Below are 25,923 nucleotides of genomic sequence, written 5' to 3'. Positions count from 1 at the left end.
TAGCTTTTTTTACATCATTGTGTGTCTGAATTAATGTTCTATTTTCATCTAAATTAACCTATATTAGAAATATAAAAGTAAAATAAAAAAATAATATTCTATAGATGATATTAATAACAATGCTAATTATTGAAATTACCAGTGAAAATATTGTTTCTTTCTTTGTTAAAAATGCTATTAGATGTATACCCTTTAATCAGATCAATAGAACTGTTACCCTACTGATATACTTCTTACAAAAAAAGATATACACTAGTTAAAACTCATACAAGTATTTAAAATAAATACTTCTTAAATACTTCCTATTTTTAACTTAGAAGGCATATTTAATAAAATATGATATCAAAATTCTAAAAACAAGTATGAACTTAACCTGTGAACAACTAAGGAATAGTTTTAAATCCCTGCTTAATTTCTTAGCAGGAATCAAAGTTATGTGGGGAAAATCAGTATTAATATTCAGAGTGAAGAATGTCTCTTCCCTTCTGTGAGTCTTCCTTAGGTTAGGGAAATTATTTACAATTTTTGATTAAAATAAAACAAAATAGTCAATTGCATCAGCAAAATAATTATAAATGGTTGCAAATTTCACCAAGATTATCCATATAAGCTGTAATAGAAAGATGGTGATTTCTTGCTACTGAGATAAACTGCTTCCAATTATTCTGAAATTAGGTCAAGTGGTTCTTATAGTAAAGGATCATGTGGTACATGAAAAGTATTTCTGGGGCCAGTGCTATGGCATAGTAGGTTAAGCCTCCTCCTGTGGCATCTGCATCCCATTCAGGTGCCAGTTCAAGTCCTGTCTGCTCCACTTCTGATCTAGCTCCCTGCTAGTAGCCTGGGAAAGCAGTGGAAGATGACCCAAGTGCTTGGGCTGCTGTGCTCAAGTGAGAGACCTAGAGGAAGCTCCTGGCTTCGAATTGGCTCATTTCTAGCTGTTGCAGCCATTTGGGGAGTGAACCAGTGGATGGAAGACCTCCCTCTCTGTCTCTCCCTCTCTTTGCTTGTAACACTGTCTCTCAAATAAATAAATAAATCTTTTAAAAAATATTTCAAAATGTTCCTGAGAAATTTGAATTAAAAGATAAGATTACTTTGGTGCAAAGAATTTCGAAATCCATGCATACAAGAGTCTTCAAAAGAGTTATGGAAAAATGTATATTAATAAAAAAACACACATCAATTTATATATACTATAGTCCTAGCATAGTTATCAATAGATGATAGGTACTCAAAAATATGTTATTTGGAATAATAATAATTTCATATTCACTTTATTTATTTATTTATTTTGACAGGCAGAGTGGACAGTGAGAGAGACAGAGAGAAAGGTCTTCCTTTGCCGTTGGTTCACCCTCCAATGGCCTCCGCGGCCGGTGCGCTGTGGCCAGCGCACCACGCTGATGTGAAGGCAGGAGCCAGGTGCTTATCCTGGTCTCCCATGGGGTGCAGGGCCCAAGGACCTGGGCCATCCTCCACTGCACTCCCTGGCCACAGCAGAGAGCTGGCCTGGAAGAGGGGCAACCAGGACAGAATCCGACGCCTCGACTGGGACTAGAGCCCTGTGTGCCGGCGCCGCAAGGTGGAGGATTAGCCTAGTGAGCCGCGGCGCCAGCCATATTCACTTTATTTATTCAATCTTGGTGTTGCACACCTTCATTTAGGTGGAGATAGTTTACAATCATGAGTTGTATTAGTTTTAAAATTCAATTGTTTTTATATCATGATGAAAATATACTGATTTAAAGCTAAGTAAATTAAACCTAGCTGGTTACAAAGAATAAAATATAAGAGCTTTCTTTTTTTCTTTATTTATTTTACAGAGAGAGTTACAGACAGTGAAAGGGAGAGAAAGAGAGAAAGGTCTTCCTTCCATTGGTTCACTCCCCAAATGGCCGCAATGGCTGGAGCTGTACTGATCTGAAGCCAGAGTCAGGTGCTTTTTCCTGGTCTCTCATGCAGGTGCAGGGACCCAAGCATTTGGGCCATCTTCTACTGCTTTCCCAGGCCACAGCAGAGAGCTGGATTGGAAGAGCAGTAGCTGGGATGCCAGTGCAGCAGGCAGAGGATTAACCTACTGCACCATGGCACCGGCCCCCATGAACTTTCTAACCATCCTGTTAATACAGCTAATGCTCTGAAAAAAATGAACAGATGAGACATTAAGATAATACCACTCTTTTATCACACACACACACACATGTACACACACACAAACAATTTGCTTTGGAGATAGTGTCTTCACAGGCTGTAAGGGTTGTTATTTCATCTTTAGCTCCCTGTGATAAAATACTAAGGTCAATTATGACAATGTACACCAACTCGCCAGAGCCAAATTAAAATCCATGATATTTTTATGATGTTCTTTAAGGGAGGTGATATGAAAACATAATTTCATGTGTAATGCCCAAAAGTCTGTGAAGCCAGGTATAAAATAGGAGTGGGCAGTATTAGTATAAATATTTCTAACTGATTTTCATTAATATCCAAAGGAAAGCAAAGACAGACAATGAGAAAACAATTATTTCTGATTGGCAATACTAATAGCAGAAAATCAAAGTAAAAAACTTTGGTTTATCCTTGATAGGTTAAATTCTAATAATATGATTGTTATTATTTATGGAATGCCCATTAAGAGTCTGGCACAATTTCAAATTTTTACATTTAATCCTTATACTCTTCTTTAAAGGTGGGTTTCATTATATCACATATGCATAATGAAACAGAGGCTTAGAAAATTCAAGATTATTCCCTAATGTCTTACCCTAAGTGGGTGAGCCAGGATGCCCACTCAGATATGTCTGATGACAATGCCCATGCTCTTCCCACTGTATCACAGTATCTCAAAAATAATTTTATTAGATGCCAGAGAATTCTGGAGACAAAGGGTCACTAAAGTAGAGTTCATATAAATTAATATTACCAGCATGTGCATAGTATATTCAAGGAGATAAAATGAACACAGCATTGGCAGCTAATACATATTTGCTAACACAAATGTACCCGACACACAATGGTAGTATTTTGAAATTCATTAAGGTTTATAAGTCAAGTTTGCTAGCCAGATTTGCAAAATTACTTGTCATATCACGTAGTTAATTTAAAAACTGAGATGAAATCAAAAGGGCTAAAGTAATAATGCATATAAAATTTTTATCATTCTCTCTAGCACAGAGTAAGAGCTCTATATATGTTTACTATATCATTTTTATTAATAAAACAATTGAGTTATTACATACTTTATAAATCAATCCATTAAATAATCAGTAACCTTGTATAAAACAGATCAAAAAATGCTATAATGTAATTTCACCAGTTTCAAAGTTGCTTTCTCTATTATAAGCTAGATATCATAAGTATAAGCACAATCTGAATTTTGATAAGAAATATTCAAATTATAACAACTGTATCTTAGAAATGATTATAAGGTTTAAAGGGTATTAGTAGCCCTCTTAGTGTAATATAAATTAATAACTGAAGTTAGAAAAAACATTTTGCTTAAAATGAATTCTTACTTGGAATTCTGTACAAAAATGTAGCCTACCAATCTCACAACTAAAAGTTGTACACTGTTGTGGATTATGTAATGTTCAAAAATGTTGATTTTAATTTAAAAATTATATTATTCCTAAGCAGAGTCAAAAGACCTAATTTTGAATATTAGTTCTATTCCTAAAAATTTGATATCAGTAAACTGGTCACATGATAGCTCTGATCTTTCCTTGCCTGTTAAATGAAGATAACTTAGTTATGCAAATCCAAGTAAATATAAAGATATTCAACATTATTGAAAAGTTTTGTGTTCAGTCTCCCCAGTAGTGGCTAGAGGTACAAATGTATGTGATATCTCTGTCCTTAATATGTTGTTACATGTGGATGCCTTTAAGAATAATATTCAGCCTTACATCTCACTCTTCACCACTAGGACTTCACACCTACCGCTGAAGACATTTGAATATGTGACTCTGGTTAGAACTCTAACACTGGAATTTTAAGGTCTATGATGAAAAAAAAATCCAGTAATTGCTAGTTTCCTGACTAGAGTTAAAGTAAAAAACATATCTCAATTCTCATATTTATATAAAAAAAACTATTTCTTTGTGAGTTATTCCACATGTAATGTATTGTTTCTTAGCAATTATGACAAAATGAGTTATTGATATGTTAGCAAGTTTAGGAAAATCAATTTCTACGTATTCCAAATTCACATCTTTTATTTTTCTATATGAGGATAAAACTGCTGAAGCAAATTTAAAAGCTGTACCAGAAACTTCCATCAAAATTTAGAAAGGGTGGAAGAAGAATTTTTAATCTCAGCACCAGCTCAATTAAAAGAAAAATGCGAGGGCCACCTCTGCTTAATAACTTGCTAGTTCTTGATCAATTCCCAACAACACAATAAGCCACTCAGAATGAGTTTTGAGAGCGAGGTTGTGCCCTCCGTGTTGTGCTATCACTGTGGCAGAGCACACTGCTGACTTGGAGCTTTCTGCCAGCATCACAACGGCTGCCTCTAGGAAGCTGCTGTCACGGGCGAGTCATGGTGCCTGCATGCACCTACACAGAAGCACAGAATTGAACCCGAAGTACTGTCTTTGTGATATCTTTTCAACAAGTCATGTCCCATTCAGCCTGCTAGTTTATCTCTGTCGGGCTAGGGGCCCAAGTGGCTTACGGGAGCTGTCAGGGACAGGTAGACCAACCTGCGCTGTGCTGAGGAGGTAATGCATCTTTCGGGCTTGGTAATCTCTTTTCTTCTCTTCCCTTTCGAGGTTAGCCTTCTTCTCCTCTCTTTCTTGCATCTCTGCAAACTCCTCCAGTGTCTCCCTGCATTAAAATCATCTGTAATTATTTAAGATACTATTATCATTTTAATTCTTTCAAAGATAATAATCAAATTTTTTGAGGGGAACCATCATACCTCTATCAAAATTAGTGGTATAATTACTTTTATCTGCAGTCTTTGCAATTTCAGTGATTACGTTTTTTAAATCAAATATTAATAGCTGAGTAAATACTCACATCAAATATCAAGTAAGTGACTTACTACATTATCAATTTCTTTAGTTGAAGATGAGCTATTTTGGACATCTTTACATAGCCCAAGAAAGCATCTGAACTATTGATTTCTTATAATGATTTGGTTGTGTATTTATAAATCTCTAATCATTTATTTTGTACACTAATTAATGGGCTAATTTTAGAAGCATGCATGTTTTATAATCAGGCTTAATTTGCTGTAAGTTTATATCAGTTAAAAACTCAAATAACATCAAGAAGATACCAGAAAATGCTACACTTTAAAAGTTGACATTTGCTCTATTATATAAATAACTGCAATAAAAGCAATAAATTAGGCAAATTCATGTCTTTTCCAAGTTTGCAAATTCCCTTATGATAATCAAACTTCTCATCATTTATGGCTGATATTTAAACCAAAAATTAACTGTAAAATATACTATGTGAAAAACATTTGCTAAACAGAAAAATATATTATCAAACATGAAAGAATAAATCTTTTTTTCCAAGGAACAAATTTCACTTCTCAAAGGACAAATGCCACAATGTCTTGGAATTGTATTTTATACTTTTTAAAAACCAGATATGTAACTTAGTGTCTAGTTCTATAAGTACAACTTTAAGTAAATCATCTGAGCATTTTCCTCAAAGTTGTGAAGAAAAAAAGAGGGAAATGTTGCACAAACATAAAAAGGTTCCTATTTCTACTTCAATGTCTAGAAATATTTTCATTGCAATTTTCTGTTAAAGGCTACTAATACAATAATTCATACAAGGTTACTTATGAAACTCACTGACGTTTAAAAATCACCATGCTTTGCTATTGCAGCAGAGCAATTTTTTTCAACATAAGATTAAATTGCAAAATAAATGAATTACTTGGAGTGGCATGGCCCCCATTTTGCCACCCTTCTCTTGAAAATTGCTTATTAATATGAAAAAAGGAGTGAGAAAATAGCCTGTTTTACTTTCTGCATAGTATTTTGGGGGCTTCTGCACCCACAGAGCTGGGCTGGCTGCACGTTTAGATTGTGTTGGCAAGCTGGTACAATGACCTTTACGACCTGCATCTCAAGGCTATTATTAATCGCTAAGTAACCTGGTAAAGCCAAACAAATTTGTTTTCATTGAAAGGATCTCTATCTGTGTCTGAGAATTTGTTCTGTACCAAACAAACCTCATTAACTGTGTCCATTTTTGACAAAGAACCAGGAGTTAGAGGGATTGGTGACCTTTCTTTGTCCTCAAGGTACAAATTTCAAGGCTGTTACATATAAATAGATGAGAATTTTTACCAGGAAAAAATAACAACCATGTGTTACATAAAAAAGTGAAAACTTTATTAATTTTAATCTTTACTATAAATATATGTAAAAATATTTATTCTGTAAATGCTCATATACCTTTAAATAATTTAAAATAACCAGTAAACTGACACTATAATTACTGAGGATACATTTATCTAATTTTATACTACTTCAAAAGTAAGTACAATAATTTTCTTTAAAAATGATAAAAATAAAAGATGCATCTACACAGAAGTTATGCTCTATAAATGATTTAATGAACATGAAGATCTCTTACATTAGGCCCTATAAAATGGAAAACATCTGTAAATGGGTAGAGTAGAAAGAAGTACATAGAATTTGACCACAGAGAGAAAAATCTTAAGTTATTTAATTTGTAAAAACAATTCATCCCCAGGATATAGGACTGTAAAATAATACAGTGTGTTTTGAGGGGAAGTAAGGGAGAACTAAAACTGGGCAACAGAGAAAACAATGTCAGCTTCCAGTGTATAAACAAAATGCAGAGGAAATGCAAAAGGAACTGAGAAACCCAAAAAATAAATCCAAGAAACCAGACTAGGAAAACTAAAGAGGCATAATCTCAAAACACAAAAGTAGTTCATTTAATAAATTCATACAATTACTGAAAAAATCGATTTTTAGGTCCTTGATTTACTATAATTCTAGAGAGTATGAGGTTACATTGAATAACAGCTATATTAATGTCAAATATTCTTTGTTAAATGACAAAGTAGGAAGAAGAACTGGATAAATTATTTTCTCTTTTATATATGAGGTTTTGTTATATCAATAGAGATGAAGATACAGTTCAATGTGTGCAGTGAAGTATGCAATAATAATTATCATCCTACTAAAAATTAAAGGATGGAAACCATTCTAACTGATTTCCTATAAATTTGTAAAAATTATCTATTTTTAACCTGGAATATTTTAAAACAATTTAATTGAATGATTTTAATTTTTTTAAAAAATTAAGAAATGTTTTATCATTTCTATCCTCAAAAAGACAATCCTGTAATATATATAGCATAGCTCTTACTCATTACCTTAAGTTACAAATATGGAAACACATAAAGAGATTAAACAACCTATTCAAATAGCATATCAGTTAATGGCAGAAATGGATAGAATCCCTGAATATGCAGAATTTCTAACTCCAGAGCAAGTGGCAATCACTATCCTGATATAAGAAATATTATGCAGGCCGGTGCCGCAGCTCAATAGGCTAATCCTCCACCTTGTGGACCGGCACACCAGGTTCTAGTCCCGGTCAGGGCGCCGGATTCGGTCCCAGTTGTCCCTCTTCCAGGCCAGCTCTCTGCTGTGGCCAGGGAGTGCAGTGGAGGATGGCCCAAGTGCTTGGGCCCTGCATCCCATGGGAGACCAGGATAAGTACCTGGCTCCTGCCAACGGCAAAAGGAAGACCTTTCTCTCTGTCTCTCTCTCTCTCTCTTACTGTCCACCCTGCCTGTCAAAAAAAAAAAAAAAAGAAATATTATGCAGACTATTTTTTATTGAATTACCCATGCATACTTTCTTTTAGCTTATGATCCCTTTTCAACTATATAAAGAACTATATAGAACTACAAAGAATGAAAGCTAATGATTACTTCTTAGCATGCAATAATGAGTTTGCTTGCATTGTACATTTTATTTCTCTTATTGTGCTGACTTTTTAAATTATTTCTTGACATTTTTCTATTTTTAAAATTTTTTCTTAAATATTTATTTATTTATTTGAAAGACAGTTACAGAGACAGAGATGGAGAGATAGAGAGAGATCTTTCTTCCACTCTCCAAATGGCCGCAACTGCTGGAAGCTAGGAGCTTTCTCCGGGTCTCCTACGTGGGTGCAGGGGCCTAAGCACTTGAGTCATCTTCCACTGCTTTCCCAGGAGCATTAGCAGTGAGCTGAATAAGATGTGGAGCAGGGGGGATCCAAGATGGCAGAATAGCAACAGCTGGTCCAACTGATGCAGGGTGAAATTAATGTTTAAAAAGAGGGGTAAACACACTCATAGGATAGAGCCGACAGAAGATCCTGTGAGAGCCATAGAAATGCTTCAGACTCACGCAGAGGGAGCAAATAAACAGCAGAAAACAATGGAAGCTTGGATCTTAGGAGGAAGACATCTGCCCTGGCAAACCAGGTGAGAGGGGATTCCACATGCCCACAGCACCACAGATTCTGCTTTTAAAGTTACATGTGAATCCCTTAAGACAAAAGTGGGAATAAAGAGGGAGACTGTGCGTCTCCCCTGCGCCACCCAGCCCCACCACAGCAGAGAACTGCAACCAGCTGGGGAAGGACACATGGATTCTTGCCACTTTTTTTTTTTTTTTTTTTTTTTTGGACATACTCAGGTAGCTGCTGCCCCACTTCCAGTGCATGCCCAACAATAAATAATAGGGGTCGCATCCCACCCAATCAACGAGGGCCACAAAAATTCAGAATTCCTTCCCTTGCTATGCCAGCTGCACCAGACCAGTTGCCTGGCAATGGGAAGGAAGAGGAAGCACTAACTGTGGGACTCTCCAACCCACAGAGCACCATTGAGAAGTGAGTGGGGGGCTACAGTGGGTGGGCACTTTACTCAACTGTGAATCACAAAGCTAATCAGAGGAAAACCTTCCCCCAGACACTGAAGCTGGTTGGGAGGACCACACACAAACAGTGGCTCTGGGAACAGGACGCACTAGGAGGGCGGCCTAGCCCCATTGACAGTCCACAACCCATAGAGCCCTGAGAGCTGAGTCTGAGAAAACAGTGACCGCATAAGAGGAGACAGAGTATGGCTAGATATGGGCAACCACAGAGAGCATCTCCACACTCTCCAAGCTCCTCATTTATTTACAATAGCTCTTAAAAGAGGGAACCTTGCTCACGGGAAACACTCAGCAGATCAAATGAGCAGTTCATCATGCAGAGTGGATGACTGCTGAGCACACCTGGAACTAACACAGGGGCATCCATCAGCTCAGAGGAGAGCTACCATGCCCATGGGGGTCATACCCTGGGACAGAGCATGCTGGCCACATCCAGCACACACCACTTGGCACTCACTGCAAGTGAATTCACTAAGCCACAGAGATGCAGACCAAAGATAAAAGCCACCAAAATAAACGTCAAAGAATAAAGGAAAATATTCAAGAAATAATAAGGAAGTAAACAAGAGCCCCCTAAAGGAACACTACAACATTTCAATATTAGAAGCTGAAGATGAAGAGATTGAGGAAATATCAGAAATGGAATTCAAAACACTAATCATTAGATTACTCAGAAGGTCAGAAGCAAACTCACGAACTAAAGAAAACTATACATGGTATGAATGAAATTTTTTCCATGAAATTGAGATCTTAAAGAGAAATCATGACTAAGATTTCAATAGATCAAATCAAACATGCAGTAGAAAGTCTTAACAATAGGGTTGGTGAAGAGAGAAGATACAAACTATATGACAAACCTCTGAAAATTTTAAAGTTGGACCAAATACAAGAATACTGTTGGAGATCTGCAGGATACCATCAACAGCTCAACATACAGGTCTTAGCAGTCCCTGAAGGCATGGAAGGAGAGAAAGGATTAGAAGGCCTATTCAGTAAAATAATAACAGAAAACTTCCTTAATTTGGAGAAAGAAAGGGACATCTAAGTACAAGAAGCACATAGAACAACCAATAGACATGACCAGAAAAGGTCTTCACAATGACACATTGTAGTAAAACTACACAGAAAAACATAAATATTCTAAAATGTGCGTGAGAGAAATGCCAAATTACTTTCAGAGGAACTCTTATTAGACTCACAGCAGACTTCTCATCAGAAACCCTACAAGCTAGGAGAGAATGGCAAGATATGTTCCAAATCTAAAGAGAAAAAAACTGTCAAGGCTGGAGCGGTGGCACAGTAGGTTAATCCTCTGCCTGTGGCGCTGGCATCCCATATGGGCGTCAATTCGTGTCTGGGCTGTTCCTCTTCCAAACCAGCTCTCTGCTATGGCCTGAGAAAACAGGAGGGGATGGCCCAAGTGCTTAGACCCCCGCACCCACATGGGAGACCTGGAGAAACTTCTTGGCTCCTGGCTTCGGATAGGCTCAGTTCTGGCCCTTGTGACCATTTAGGGAGTGAACAGCAGATGGAAAACCTTTCTCTCTGTCTCTCCCTCTCTCTGTAACTCTACCTCTCAAATAAATAATAAATAAAATTTTTTTAAAAATTTAAAAAAGAGAAAAAAAATTATCAAACTGAATACTACACCCTGCAAAGCTCTCATTTATAAATGAAGGTGAAATAAGGACCTTCCATAACAAATAGAAATTGAAAGAAATTGTAACCATGCAACCAGCCTTACAAAAGATGCTTAAGGATGTGCTATACACAGAAACACAGAAACATAGTTATCACTACTAAAGAAGGTGAAGGCAGAAAATCTCCTAGCATATGTACAAAGGAAATCTAAAATAAAAATAAACAGGAATACTAAAGGAAAAATGGCCAGGCAATGTCTCTGATTGTAAATAGTTACCCTGACTGTAAATAGCCTCAACTCTCCAGTTAAAAGACACAGACTGGCTGAATAGATTTTAAAAAAGCTCAGAATTTACTGCCTACAAGAATCACATCTCAGCAACAATGATACTTGCAGACTGAAAGTGAAAGGATGGAAAAAGATAATCCAAGCAAACAGAAATCAAAAAAGAGCTGGTTTGCCTATCTTATTATCAGACAAAATAGACACAAGAACTATTAAAAGAGACAAAGAAGGATACTATTTATTGATTAAAGGATCAATTCAATAGGAAGATGTTCCTATTATAAATATATATGCACCTAATTACAAGGCACCTGGCTATTTAAAAGAATTTTTAAGGGATTTAAAGGGAGATAGAAACTCAAATACTATAGTAACAGGGGACATCAATACCCCACTTTCAGCAATGGACCAATCAACCAGAGAGAAAACCAACAAGGAAACACTAGTTAATTGATAGACCAAATAGACCTAGCGGATCCTACAGACCACCCACTGCACAGCCACAGAGTTTACATTTTTCCCCAGTGCATGGAACTATCTCTAGGATTGACCATGTTAGGCAATAGAGTGAGTCTCAGAAAATTAAAAAAATGGAAATCATACCATGCATATTCTCAGACCACAATGCAATGAAGCTGGAAATCGACAACTCAAGAATCTCTACATCATATGGAAACACATGGAGAATGAACAACATGTTTCTGAATGAACAGTGGGCTATAGAAGAAATGAAAAGTGAAATACAAAAAAAATCAAGGAAACAAATGAAGACAGTAATACAACATACCAAAATATGTGGGATACAGCAAAAGCAGTGTTAAGAGGAAAGTTTATAGCAATAGGTACCTACATCAAGAAACTAGAAAGTCACCAGATAAATGAACTATCTATACAGTTCAAGGATTTAAAAAAAACAACAGCAAAGCAAACTCAAAATAGTAGCAGAAAAGAAATAATTAAAACTATAAAAGAAATCAACAAAATTGAAACAAAAATTACAAAATATCAGCAAAATGAAGAGATTTTTTTGAAAAAATATAAAAATTGACAAACCATTAGTCAAACTAACCAAAAAAAGGAGAAATACAAATCAATAAAATTAGATATTAGAAAGGAAATGCAACAACAAACACTACAGAAATAAATGGAATCATCAGAAATCACTACAAGGAGCTGTATGCCAAAACACAGGAAACCTAGAAGAAATAGATAGATTCTTGGACATATACAATCTACCTAACTTGAACCATGAAGACATAGAAAACCTAAACAGACCCATAACCAAGACAGAAATTGAATCAGTAATAAAGATCCTTCCAACAAGAAAAGCACAAGACAGGATGGCTTCACTGCTGAATTCTACTAAACATATAAAGAAAGATTAACTCCAATTCTTTTCAAGTTATTCAAAACATTTGAAGGGAACTGAATTCTCCCAAATTCTTTCTATGAAGCCAGCATCACCTTAATTCCTAAACCCAGAAAAGATGCAACAGAGAAAGAGAAGTACAGATCAATTTCCCTGATGAGCATAGATGCAAAAATACTCAACAAAATTCTAGCCAATTGAATCCAACAACACTTCAGAAAGATCATTCACCCAGACCAAGTGGGATATGTCCATGGTATGCAGGGATGGTTCAAAATTTATAAATAAAACAATGTGATGCATCACATTAACAAATTGAAGAATAAAAACTATATGATTATATCAATAATTGCAGAGAAATCATTTGACAAAATACAGCACCCTTCCATGATGAAAACTCTAAGCAAATTGGCTATAGAAGGAACATTTCTAACACAATTAAGGCAATTTATGACAAACCCACGGCCAGCATCACACTGAATGGGGACAAGTTGAAAGCATTTCCACTGAGATCCGGTACCAGCAGGGATGCCCATTCTCACCATTGCTACTTAATATAGGCCTGGAAGTTTTAGCTAGAGCAATTAGGCAAGAAAAAGAAATCATAGGGATACAAATTGGGAAGGAGGGAGGCAATCTATCACTATTTTGCAGATGACATGATGCTATATACAGGGGATTCAAAAGAATCCACTAAGAGACAAAAACTCATAAAAGAGTTTAGTAAAGTAGCAGGATATAAAGTCAACACACAAAAATCAACAACCTGTGTATACACAGACAATGCCATGGCTGAGAAAGAACTTCTAAGATCAATCCCATTCACATAGCTACGAAAATAATCAAATACCTGAGAATAAATTATCCAAGGATGCCAAAAATCTCCTCGATGACAATTAGAAAACCTTAAAGACTGAAATAGAACAAGATTCAAAACTGGAAAAATCTTCCATTTTCATGGATTAGAAGAATCAATATCATCAAAATGCCCATTCTACAGAAAGCAATTTATAGGTTCAATATGATACCAACCAAAATATTAAAGAAATTCTTCTCAGATATAAAAAAGATGCTGAAATTCATATGAAGGCAAAGGAGACCTGAATAGCTAAAGCAATCTTATACAACAAAAAGAAAGCCAGAGGCATCATGATACCAGATTTCAAGACATACTATAAGGCAGTTATAATCAAAAAAGCCTGGTAATGGTACAAATATAGATGGATAGACCAATAGAACAGAATAGAAACATGAGATATCAATCCAAACATCTAAATTCAACTTAATTTGTTCAAGGAGCTAAAACCAATCCCTGGAGCAAGGACAGTATATTCAACAAATGGTCCTGGGAAAACTGGATTTTCACATGCAGAAGTATGAAGCAAGACCCCTACCTTACACCTTACACACACACACACACACACACACACACACTCAACATGGACTAAAGATCTAATTCTATAACCTGAAACCATAAAAGTTGGAAACATTGAGGAAACCCTGCAAGACATTGGCACTGGCAAAGACTTCTTGGAAAAAACTCAGAGGCACAGGCAGTCAAAGCCAAAATTAACAAGTGGGATTACTTCAAATTGAGAAACTTCTGTATGCAAAAGAAACAGGAAGGTGAAGAAGCAACTGATAGAATGGGAGAAATTATTTGCAAACTATGCAACAGATAAAGGATTAATAACCAGAATCTACAAAGAGATCAAGAACTCCACAACAACAAAATAAACAACCCAATTAAGAGATGGGCAAATGACTTAAATATTTTTCAAAAGAGGAAATCCAAATGGCCAAAAGACACATGAAAATATGTTCAATATCACTAGCAATCAGGGAAATGCAAATCAAAACCACAATGAGGTTTCACCTCACCCTGGATAGAATGGCTTTCATACAGAAATCAACCAACAACAAATGCTGTCTAGGATGTGAGGAAAAAGGTGCCCTAATCCACTGTTGGTGGGAATGTAAACTGGTAAAGCCACTATGGAAGGCAGTATTGAGATATCTCAAAAATCTGAATATAGATCTAAAATATGACCCAGATATCCCACTCCTGGGAATTTACCCAAGGTAAATGAAAGTAAAAAAAGTGATATCTGCATCTTAATGTTTATTGCAGCTCAATGCACAATAGCTAAGACATGGAATCAACCTAAATGCCCATTTATGGAAGACTAGATAATGCAATTAAGGGATATGCACTCTATGGAATACTACACAGTAGTAAAAAAATGAAATCCGGTCATTTGCAACAAAATGGATCAATCTGAAAACTTCAAACTTAGTGAAATAAGCCAGTCCAAGGGGAAAAATACAATATGTTCTCCTTGATCTTTGATAACTAATAGAGTATCGAAAATGAAAGTTGTAGAAGTGAAAATGACACTTTGAGAAGCAATGAATTAAACAGACCTTGTCCTGACTGTGGAGGAAAGTTTTTTATTTTTATTTTTCATTTTTAATTTATTTTTTCTCTTCTTCATACTATATGCTGAACTCTTTACTTCTTTTTTAACTTTTATTTAATAAATAAAAATTTCCAAACTACACCTTTTGGATTACAGTGGCTTTTTCTCTCCAATAACATCCATCCCACCCGCAACCCTCCCATCTCCTGCTCCCTCTCCCATTCGATTCACATCCATATTAATTTTCAATATTCTTTATATACAAAGATCAATTTTGTATATATTAAGTAAAGATTTCAATAGTTTGCACCGACATAGAAACACAAAGTGAAAAATACTGTTTCAGTACTAGTTATAGCATTAATTCACATTGTACAACACATTAAGGACAGAGATCCTACACAGGGAGTAAATGCACAGTGACTCCTGTTGTTGACTTAACAATTGACACTCTTATTTATAGCGTCAGTAATTACCCTAGGCTCTTGTCATGAGTTGCCAAGGCTATGGAAGCCTTTTGAGTTCACCAACTCCGAACTTATTTAGATAAGTTCATAGTCAAAGTGGAAGTTCTCTCCTCCCTTCAGAGAAAGGTACCTCCTTCTTTGATGGCCCATTCTTTCCACTGGGATCTCACTCACAGAGATCATTCATTTACATTTTTTTGGTTTTTTTTTGTTTGTTGTTGTTGTTGTTGTTGTTTTTTGTTTTTTTTTTTTTTGTTTTTTTTTTGTTTTTTTTTTGTTTTTGCCAGAGTGTCTTGGCTTTCCATGCCTAAAATACTCTCATGGATTCTTCAGCCGGATATGAATGCCTTAAGGGCTGATTCTGATGCCAGAGTGCAGTTTAGGACATCTGCCATTGTATGAGTCTGCTGTGTATCCCGCTTCCTATGTTGGATCGTTCTCTCCCTTTTTTTTATTCTATCAGTTAGTATTCGCAGACACTGGTCTTGTTTATGTGATCCCTTCGACTCTTAGTCCTATCATTATGATAAATTGTGAACAGAAATTGATCACTTGGACTAGTGAGACAGCATTGGTACATGCCACCTTGATGAGATTGAATTGGAATCCCCTGGCACGTTTCTAACTCTGCCATTTGGGGCAAGTCAGATTGAGCATGTCCCAAATTGTACATCTCTTCCCTCTCTTATTCCCACTCTTATATTTAACAGGGATCACTTTTCAGTTAAATTTAAACACCTAAGAATATTTGTGTGTTAATTAAAGAGTTCAACCAATAGTATTAAGTAGAACAAAAAATACTAAAAGGGATAAAGTATTAAGTTGAGAATAGTCAGGGCAAGGGCTGACCAAGTCATCATTTCTCATAGTGTCCCTTTCACTTCAACAGGTTTCCTTTTGGTTCTCGGTTAGTTGTCACCGATCAGGGAGAACATATGATATTTGTCCCTTTGGGGCTGGTTTATTTCACTCAGCATGATGTTTTCCAGATTCTTCCATTTTGTTGCAAATGACTGGATTTCATTGTTTCTTACTGCGGTATAGTATTCTAAAGAGTACATATCCCATAATTTCTTTATCCAGTCTACTGTTGTCGGGCATTTAGGTTGTTCCAGGTCTTAGCTATTGTGAATTGAGCTGAAATAAACATTAATGTGCAGACAGCTTGTTTGTTTGCCAATTTAATTTCCTTTGGGTAAATTCCAAGGAGTAGGATGGCTGGGTTGTATGGTAGGGTTATATTCAGATTTCTGAGGAATCTCCAGACTGACTTCCATAGTGGCTTAACCAGTCTGCATTCCTACCAACAGTGGGTTAGTGTCCCTTTTTCCCCACATCCTCGCCAGCATCTCTTGTTGGTAGATTTCTGTATGTGAGCCATTCTAACTGGGGTGAGGTGAATCCTCATTTTGTTTTGATTTGCATTTCCCTGATTGCTAGTGATCCTGAACATTTTTTCATGTGTATGTTGGCCATTTGGCTTTCCTCTTTTGAAAAATGTCTATTGAGGACCTTGACCCATCTCTTAAGTGGATTGTTGGTTTTGTTGTTGTGGAGTTTCTTGATCTCTTTGTAGATTCTGGTTATTAACCCTTTATCTGTTGCATAGTTTGCAAATATTTTTTTCCATTCTGTTGGTTGCCTCTTCACTTTCCTGACTGCTTCTTTTGCAGTACAGAAACTGCTCAATTTGATGCAATCCCAAATGTTAATTTTGGCTTTGACTGCCTGTGCTTCTGGGGTCTTTTCCAAGAAGTCTTTGCCAGTGCCAATATCTTGCCAGTTTTCTCCAATGTTTTCTAATAGTTTGATGGTGTTGGGTCATAGATTTAATCCATATTGAGTGGATTTTTGTGTAAAGTATAAGGTAGGGTTCTTGCTTCATGCTTCTGCACATGGAATCCAGTTTTCCCAGCACGATTTATTGAATAGACTGTCCTTGCTCCAGGAATTGGTTTTAGATCCTTGATCAAATATAAGTTGGCTGTAGATGTTTGGATTGAATTCTGGTGTTTCTATTCTATTCCATTGGTCTATCCATCTGTTTCTGTACCAGTACCATGCTGTTTTGATTACAACTGCCCTGTAGTATGTTCTGACATCTGGTATTGTGATGCCTCCAGCTTTGTTTTTGTATACAAGATTGCCTTAGCTATTTGAGGTTTCCTGTGTCTCTATATGAATTTCAACATCATTTTTTTTCAGATCTGAGAAGAATGTCCTTGGTATTTTGATTGGTATCGCATTGAATCTATAAATTGCTTTTGGGAGAATGGACATTTTGATGATGTTGACTCTTCCAATCCATGAGCATGGAAGATTTTTCCATTTGTTTGTATCCTCTTCTATTTCTTTCTTTAAGATTTTGTAATTCTCATTGTAGAGATATTTAACATCCTTGGTTAAGTTTATTCCAAGTTATTTGATTGTTTTTGTGGCTATTGTGAATGGGATTGATCTTAGAAATTCTTTCTCAGCCGTGGCATTGCCTGTGTATACAAAGGCTATTGATTTTTGTGCACTGATTTTATATCCTGCTGCTTTGCCAAACTCTTCCATGAGTTCTAATAATAATAGACAGAATTAAAAAGGAGCAAATGCTCCAACATGGGAAGCTGTCCAGTCCATACAGCAGACTCATATATGACAATCCCCTTAAGTAGCACTCTGATCTCAGAATCAATCCTTAAGGCATTCTATCTTGGATGAAAAACCCAGGGGAGAATTTCAGGCATGGAAAGCCAAGACACCGTAGCAAAAAATATTCTACATGTAAGACCTCTGTGGGCAAGATCCCAGTGGGAAGAAGTGGCCACCAAAGAAGGATATACTTTCCTCTGAAGGGAGATTCCACTTTGCCTATAGCTTCATCGAAATACTGAAGTAGTTTGTCGATCCAAACTGCTTCCATAGCCTTCACAGTTCTCCTCTAGAGCCTAGGGTTATCACTGATGCCATACATAAGAGTGTTAATTGTTAAATAAACAATAGGAGTCACTGTGTGCTAATTTCCCATGCAGGACCTCTGTTGTCAAAGAGCTATATCAAGAGACTTAATATAAAACTTGTTCTAAAAGAATTACTTCATTTTAGTGTAGTAAGTGGAGGATATTCTTATGTCACACAAATTATACTTATTTCTAACTGCTCACAAAAGATGTATCATTCTTAGGTTTCTCTTGAAAGATAATTAAGTATCCAAAAAAAAAAAAAGCAAAATTACCATCAAGATCCAATGACTTTGAGAGCCCTTCTCTGGACTGTTGAGGAACAGTTTTTGTGCTTGGTTATTTTTTATGTTTTTTATGCTTTGTTTTGTGTTTTAATATTCTTATTTCTCTCTTTTTCTTTTTCTCACTCATATAAAGTGCTGAACTCTTTGCCTAGAATAGATTTAATTTTCTGTGTATAAAGTTAAATGAAAATAGATCTTTGTAAAAACCAAGACTGGGAACAGGAGAGGGAAAAGAAGGAGGTGGGAGTGTGGGTGGGAGGGCAGGCACACTGTATAGTTCTATTTATGAAATGTATGCAAATAAAAAAAGTGGAGCAGCATGGTCTTGAACCGGCATCCATATGAGAAGCTGGTGCTCATATGTGATGCCGGCATCACAGGTGGCGGCTTTACATAATATGCCACTATGCCAGCTCCTTGATTTTTTTCCAATGTCTGAGCCAAAGAGAAAAAACAATATACTTTTATAAGCTATTTTTGAGGAGAAACAAAACTGCTCAAAATTATTTCCAAAAACAAATCATATTTTAAATGAAAAATATCCAACTCATAATATACTATAGGCATGCTTTAATATTTGTTCTGTAGACTCATTAAGTATTTTATTCAAAGTCACAAAAATTATTAACAAAGGTGAATACTGTCATTCAGAAGGGAGATATATATTTAGCTACACTTTGTTTTTCTTACTCATTTCAAAATATAGTACTAAAATAGAATTTCTGCTCATGTTTGTTTTCTCTTCTTTGTAGTCCACAACAAAAACTCCCAAATCTCCACCCTTTCCAATAAGAAGGTTCCGTAAAGACTCACAACAATACTAAATCTTTAGCTTTAGTTGCACTCCTACAATCTTTATTTCTCTTTTTTATGTCCATTATATTTTTCAATAAATTATAGTTGTATGCATGCACAAATTCATCTCCTACACTCATTCTAAGAGCTAAAATTCTGCCGTGAACTAAATATTCACATCACCCCAAATTCATATGTTGAAACCCAAATCCTCAATGTCAGTATATGGAAGGGGGCCTTTAGGAAATAATGAAGTCATAACGGTAGAGCTCGGACTGAATGAGATTAATGCTCTTATATAAAGAAACACAAGAGACAGACCCTCTCCACCATGTGAGGATGCAATGAGAATATATGGCTTGGTCTGCAAATAAAGAAGAGACCTTACCAAACACTGCATCTAATAGCATGATGATCTTAGATGTCCCAGTCTCCAAAATGGTGAGAAACAAATCTCTAGTGTTTAAGCCACCCAGTTTGTGGTGTTCTGTTCTAGCAGGCCAAACTGACTGACAGACCCTGAAGGTCAAGATTAAGGTTTATTCATTAACATGCCCCTCCAAAAGCGCTTGGCCTGATACTTGATATTAATTCAATGCTCACATCCTTTTAAACTGTTTCTCAGCTGACTTTTACATTTGATCATTTCTGATAGTTCCACTACAGAGCTGCACTGAGAGATTCCCCACGTGGGAAGTGGAACCAAGTCTAGGACAGTTCGCAAAGTGTGGTCCCTGGGCAAGCGGCATCATCCTTAACTGGGAACATTCTAAATATATGTTCTCATTATGATTTAGTTTTGAAATGTGCATTCTAAACACATTCTCAGCCACCACCTCAGACCTGCTCAATCAGATTACTCTGAGGCAATCTCCACCTATTAAAGTTTAAGAGGCAGTACCCCCATAGCTCTAAAAACTGTGAGGTTTTTGCTTCTTTTTCTTTTTTATTTATTTGAAAGGCTGAGTTACAGAAACACACACACACACACAAACACAGATATTCCATCTGCGGATTCACTCCTCAAATGACTGCAATGGTATGGGATAGGCTGGGCTGAAGCTAGAATCCTAGAACTCTATCCATGTCTCCCACATTAGTGGCAGGGGCCCAAGCACTTGGAACACCTTTTGCTGCTTTCTTAGGTACATTAGCAGAGAGTTGCATCACAGGTGAAGCAGCTGGGAGTTGAACCAGTGCTTGCATCAAATGTTAGTGGTGCAGGTGGTAGCTTAATCTGCTTCACAGCGGATTGCTTCACCACAATACAGGTCCCTGTCAGATCTTTTAAAGGATTACAGTTACTCAATTATATTCACTGGAATGGTATTATGAAGAGATGAAATTATGTTTCAGTTAATCTTAATGTATGCATCACCATATTACTTAAAAATGACAGGATATATGGCCGGTGCCACGGCTCAATAGGCTAATCCTCTGCCTGTGGCGCCAGTACACCGGATTCTAGTCCTGGTTAGGGCACTGGATTCTGTCCTGGTTGCCCCTCTTCCAGGCCAGCTCTCTGCTGTGGCCCGGGGGTGCAGTGGAGGATGGCCCAAGTGCTTGGGCCCTGCACCCACATGGGAGACCAGGATAAATACCTGGCTCCTGGCTTCCAATTGGCGCGGTGCGCTGGCCGCAGCGGCCATTGTGGGATGAACCAACGGAAAAAGGAAGGCCTTTCTCTCTGTCTCTCTCTCTCACTGTCTAACTCTGCCTGTCAAAAAAAAATGACAGGATATGTACATTACAAAAATTTCATAGAAATTGTAACTTTGGTAGAGAAAGAAATATATATAATTATTATATATTCCTATATTAAAAATTACATTAAAAGTACAAATGTCCAAAATTTCAGGGATAATTGCTACTAATACTATGTAGATTTTCAAATAGAAACAATGCCATCATCTATGTCATTTTAAAAAATTTTAAGGAAATAGATTGAAAAAATCTGATGGTAAACAGTCAGTGTGTGCTTCTGCTACAAAATGCCTTCAGAATAAAAATAGATGAGCAGCACCCGTTTCTGCTAGGGTATTTATGCAATAAAAGTATTTTAGGTATATTTATTGAATGTATTTATCTTCTAACAACTATAGGCTTTCAATATATTCATATTAATTTCATAAAATAAGTAGACAATTTTAAAGAAGCAAGCTAAATCTATAACAATTTAAAAATACCAACTATAAAAAGGAAGTTATATGCTTTTACTGGGTATTTGACATCCAGAACCATCTTGTGACTTATAAAACTTTAAATAGATTATGTAGAAGTCATTAAGATACCCAAAATGTTTTCACCAGAAACAAAATACTCACTTCAAGTCAGTCAAACCATTTATACCATTAATGTTATCTGTCTTGTTTTGCCACCTAGTCACCTATTCCCTGGATCTGTTTGACCAATGTTGCAAATTTCACTAGGGCAGTACTTCAAAATGTAAAAATACTGAATGACTTCCATAAAAGTGGACATCCTTGTCTAGTTCCAGATTTCCCCTTTCAATATGATATTTGCTTTGGGTTTGCCACATTTAATCTTTCTTATGTTGAGGTATGATCCTTCTATACCTAATTTGTTACCAATTTTGCTTGAAATTCCTTTGTTTTGTTGCAGTATAGATAAGTTTCTCTTCAAAATGTCTAACCTACTTTTAAGGATTAATATATAGATAATTAACGCTCATTTGGTTATTATGAGGCAGGAAGTCACAAGTAGATTTAAGATATTAAAAGAAGTCAAAATAAAAAGAAATAAAGTCTGGTCTCTGACTTTAAGGAGCTTGCAAATAAATCTGCTAATAAGACTATACACAGAAGTCTAAAAGAAATACATACACAGTGCTTAAGTTCATGAAGTATTTATTTGCTTATTTGAGAGGCAGAGGGTGAGAGAGAAATGGGGGTGGGCAATTCCATCCACTCACTCACTCCCCAAGCCCACAATAGCTGGGATTGAGCCAGGCCAAAGCCAAGAGATGGAATACAATCCTCCTCTCCCATGCGATGGCAGAAACCTAACCCTAACTCTCTGAGCCATCACGGTTGCCTCCTAGGGTCTGCATTAGCTGGAGCCAGAGGCAGCTATTAAACATATGGGTATCAGATACTGGGACACAGGCATCTTAACCATTAGACCCAATGTCTGCCCCAGTTCACTTCTGATTAAAGGAATCAGAAAAGTCTTTATGGAAGTAGAAATTGGAAATGTGGGCCAGTGTCGTGCAAACAGCCTCCTTGTACACCAGCATCCCATACGTGGGCTGGTTTGAGTCCTGGCTGCTCTACTTCGGATTCAGCTCTCTGCTAATGTGCCTCAGAGAGCAGTGGAAGGTGATCCAAATACCTGGGCCCCTGCCATCCGGGAAGGAGACCCAAAAGGAGTTCTAGGTTCCTGGCTTTGGCCTGGCCTAGCCCTGGTCCTTTGTAACTATTTGGGGAGTGAACCAGCAGATGGAAGATCTGCCTCACTCTCTTCCTCTCCCTCTCTTTATGTAACTCTGCCTTTAAAATAAATAAATAAGCCTTTTAAAAAACAAAGAAACTGGGAATGGAAAATGAATAGGCTGTCACTAAATAGTGAGATCAGGGATTGAGAAGAGTGGTAATAAAAGGAAGCTGAATTGTTTAGAAGAAATTTATTCTCTGCCTGGTAGATATTTTAAAACTATATTTTTAATTGACATATCAGGTTATACTTATAAGTGGGATCCAGTATTAAAAATGTTCAGGCAAGCTCAGTACCTGTCCCCAGTGCCAAATCAAAATAATGAGAATGAGTTTTTAAGGTGAAGGAAAGAGATATTTAATCTGTTGACAGATGAGAAGGTAGTAGACCTCTGGGTCTCTCAAGAAACTATCAGTTTGTTCAGTGAGGATGTTTCAGTGTTTATAAGAGGGCTATGAGGAAAGGAGAGTTGGACTGGTGAAATCCCAAAGGAGCCACGGCCTCTGGTGTCAGGTACCAAGGCTTACACACTCCTGCTCTGGTGCTCTGGTTGTCTCACAAAAGAAGTAGAGATAAGGAACAAGACAATATATATCTTAGGGCATGGTCAAGTGGAAAGCCAACAGTCCAGCCCAGGAAGCATGAACACCATGCTTTGCTGCTATGATAGCCAAGTGGGCTTCAGTCAGCTTGGTGGCTCCTTGTAGGTGACAGCTGTCATCTGTCCCAGAACTACAATTCCCCTGACCAGACTTTAAATCCCTCCAATCTGAAGTCCTGGAGACAATACTGCCCACGAGTGTGTCATCCATTGCAGAATCAAACGACTTCATAATCTGATGACTAAAATCCTATAGGGCCAGCTATACTACTCCCTCAATTCAGTGGTAATGCCAAGGGAGGATGGCTAGGTTAATGGTACCTTGTGGTATCTAGCAGTTGCATTCAAGACACTGCTTTGGGGTTCAGTTCTGTAACTTCATGTATTTATACTTATTATTATATTATATTTATAATGACTAACACAGGGGAATTTATTCATACATTATTATTTGTATGTATTTGAAATCTTCAAATTCTTCTCCTTAAGCTATTTTGAAATGTGTAAATAATTGCTGTAGACTGTAGTCACTCTACCATGCTATAAAACACTAGAACTGCCCCATTCACACTGTACTTTGGTACCCATTATCCTGCCTCTCTCTATTCCCCCTGTTCTATACTCTTCCTAGTTTCTAGTGACCTCGATTCAACTTTCTAGCTTCCACAAATAAATGGCAAGCTGTTGTATTTGCCTTCCAGGGACTGGCTTATTTCACTTAGCACAGACTTTCACCAACAATAGCAAAGGGCAGAAATGGACTTTACATTAGATGAAAGGTTTCTGGACATGAGTAAATAACACTGTCTAAAACTAATGCTAGCAAATCTGTACTCTATAGACTAGATAATGTGATAATCAAAAAAGTAAAGAGCAGAACAATAGCCCATGTTAAAAAAGTTACAAAAGCATGGCTTCACTTCAATCATAGAAATGTCTAATTGGTCTATTATTTCATTTACCTACTTTGCATAATTTTAAAAAACAATAGAACTATATTCAAAGATTATTCATGAAATACAACTTTTTGCTGGCTCTTTTGAATGAACAAAGTAGAAAATAATTTTTTGTATAACATTCATTCCAATAATATGTACATATTTGGTGTGAAATTATATTCTTTTTTATTATTCTGGATAGGCTATATAAAAGGAGTGATAACTATATATGATATGTATATCATAAAATGTCAAGTAATTGAGAGTAATATTGAACTAAGTGCATAAGAATAGTAAAATATATTTACATGATACATTATTTTCAGGGGTCCCATTCATTTCATACATATTAATTCATCATCACAACATTCCACTGAGTTTGGTAAGGGGCAGGTTTCATTAATAAGATGACCATTCTCAAAAAATGAAATGCCTATACAGATGGGGACTTTGAGACATAGCATGTTTCAAAGCTTGGGGGCTTTCCTGTATAAAAGGAGATCAAGACACATAACTCATTAAATTGCACATCCTCACAGTGATTCAGCTGTGGAGTAGGAGGATCAATCTACTGAATTTATGTTTAGACTGCAAAGTTGAGGTAGAGTTTCCATTTCATGTGAAGAGTGTTTCATAATCTTTATTTTTCTTATATTTACTTAAACACTTCATACTCTCAGTTAAAATGTGTTAATTTTGTTCTGAAGAAAAAATGATTACTGCTTTGTATGCAATCCACTCAACAAAGACCAGGGACATCTAAAAGTTCATTTCACCACAGTCATAAAGTGATAGTTACATGACCATTGATTGGTGTCCATGTAGTTTAAAGCAGAATGCTCCACGTAACTTCAGAAAACATGTAACAAGTTTTGAGAAACTATTTATTGACCAGCTTTTTCCTCACCAATCTTAATCAGTTCTACATGAATGCAAAAAACATCAATTCCAATTATTTTTGGATAGAAATCATTACAAAATAATAATGGTAAAAAACAGGACAAAGAAAGATAAGAAGAGACTGGAGTATTTTTCTTTCACCATTTTCTTCACTGCTACCTCTCAAGAGAAGGGAGAGATTATAAAGGAAAGATATATAAATAGTCAAAAAGCATAACAAAGGAACAATGAAAAAAGTAAATAAAATTAAATGGACAGAATCCAAGATGGTTAAACATGGAATGAGAGGATGGATTAGATGGCCTATTCAGGGAAAAATAGAAGAAATATTCCTTAATTTGAAGAAAAATAGGGACACCCAAGCATACACAACAAATACACAGAACAAAAGTTTGAAAGGATGGAAGCATATCGTACTCTTAATAGGCATAGTCATAAAAGATCTTCACCACCACACATTGTAGTCAAAATTTCAACAGTAAAACATGAAGGAAAGATTCTAAAATGTGCATAAGTGAAATGCTAGTTTATCTTCAGAGCATCCCCAATTAGACAAACAGCTGCTTTCTCATCAGAAACCATATAGGCTAAGAGAGAATGGAGAGACACAGTACAAGTCCCAAAAGAAAAAAATATTAAACTAAAATACTGTTCCCAGGAAAGCTCTCATTTATTAATGAAGGTGAAATAAAGACCTTCAAAAACAAACAGAAATTGAAAGAATTTTTCACCACTCATCCAGCTTTAGAAATGATACTTAGATTTGCTACACACAGAAACAGAACATGATGGCTATCATTATGAAAGAATGTGAAGGCAGGAAACCTCCTAGTAAAGTACAAAGGAAATCCAAAGCAAACAAAAGAAATATTTATGGAA

The 25,923-nt window shown here is 36.4% G+C and overlaps 1 protein-coding gene across 1 annotated transcript in view; it reads right to left on the bottom strand.

The window, feature by feature from the left end:
• The window catches only part of SPATA17 (spermatogenesis associated 17), a 293,216-nt gene that overhangs the window by 150,307 nt on the left and 116,986 nt on the right, over window positions 1–25,923 (bottom strand). The window contains exon 6 of the mRNA XM_002717401.5: window positions 4,707–4,830. Coding sequence (XP_002717447.2) covers window positions 4,707–4,830 — 124 coding nt within the window. The remainder of the gene's footprint in view (window positions 1–4,706; window positions 4,831–25,923) is intronic.

This window comes from Oryctolagus cuniculus, chromosome 13 (assembly GCF_964237555.1).
Source record: "Oryctolagus cuniculus chromosome 13, mOryCun1.1, whole genome shotgun sequence".
Taxonomy (NCBI): Eukaryota; Metazoa; Chordata; class Mammalia; order Lagomorpha; family Leporidae; genus Oryctolagus; species Oryctolagus cuniculus.
The sequence above is the reverse complement of the archived record's forward strand: the minus strand, read 5'-3'. Positions and strand labels throughout refer to the sequence as shown.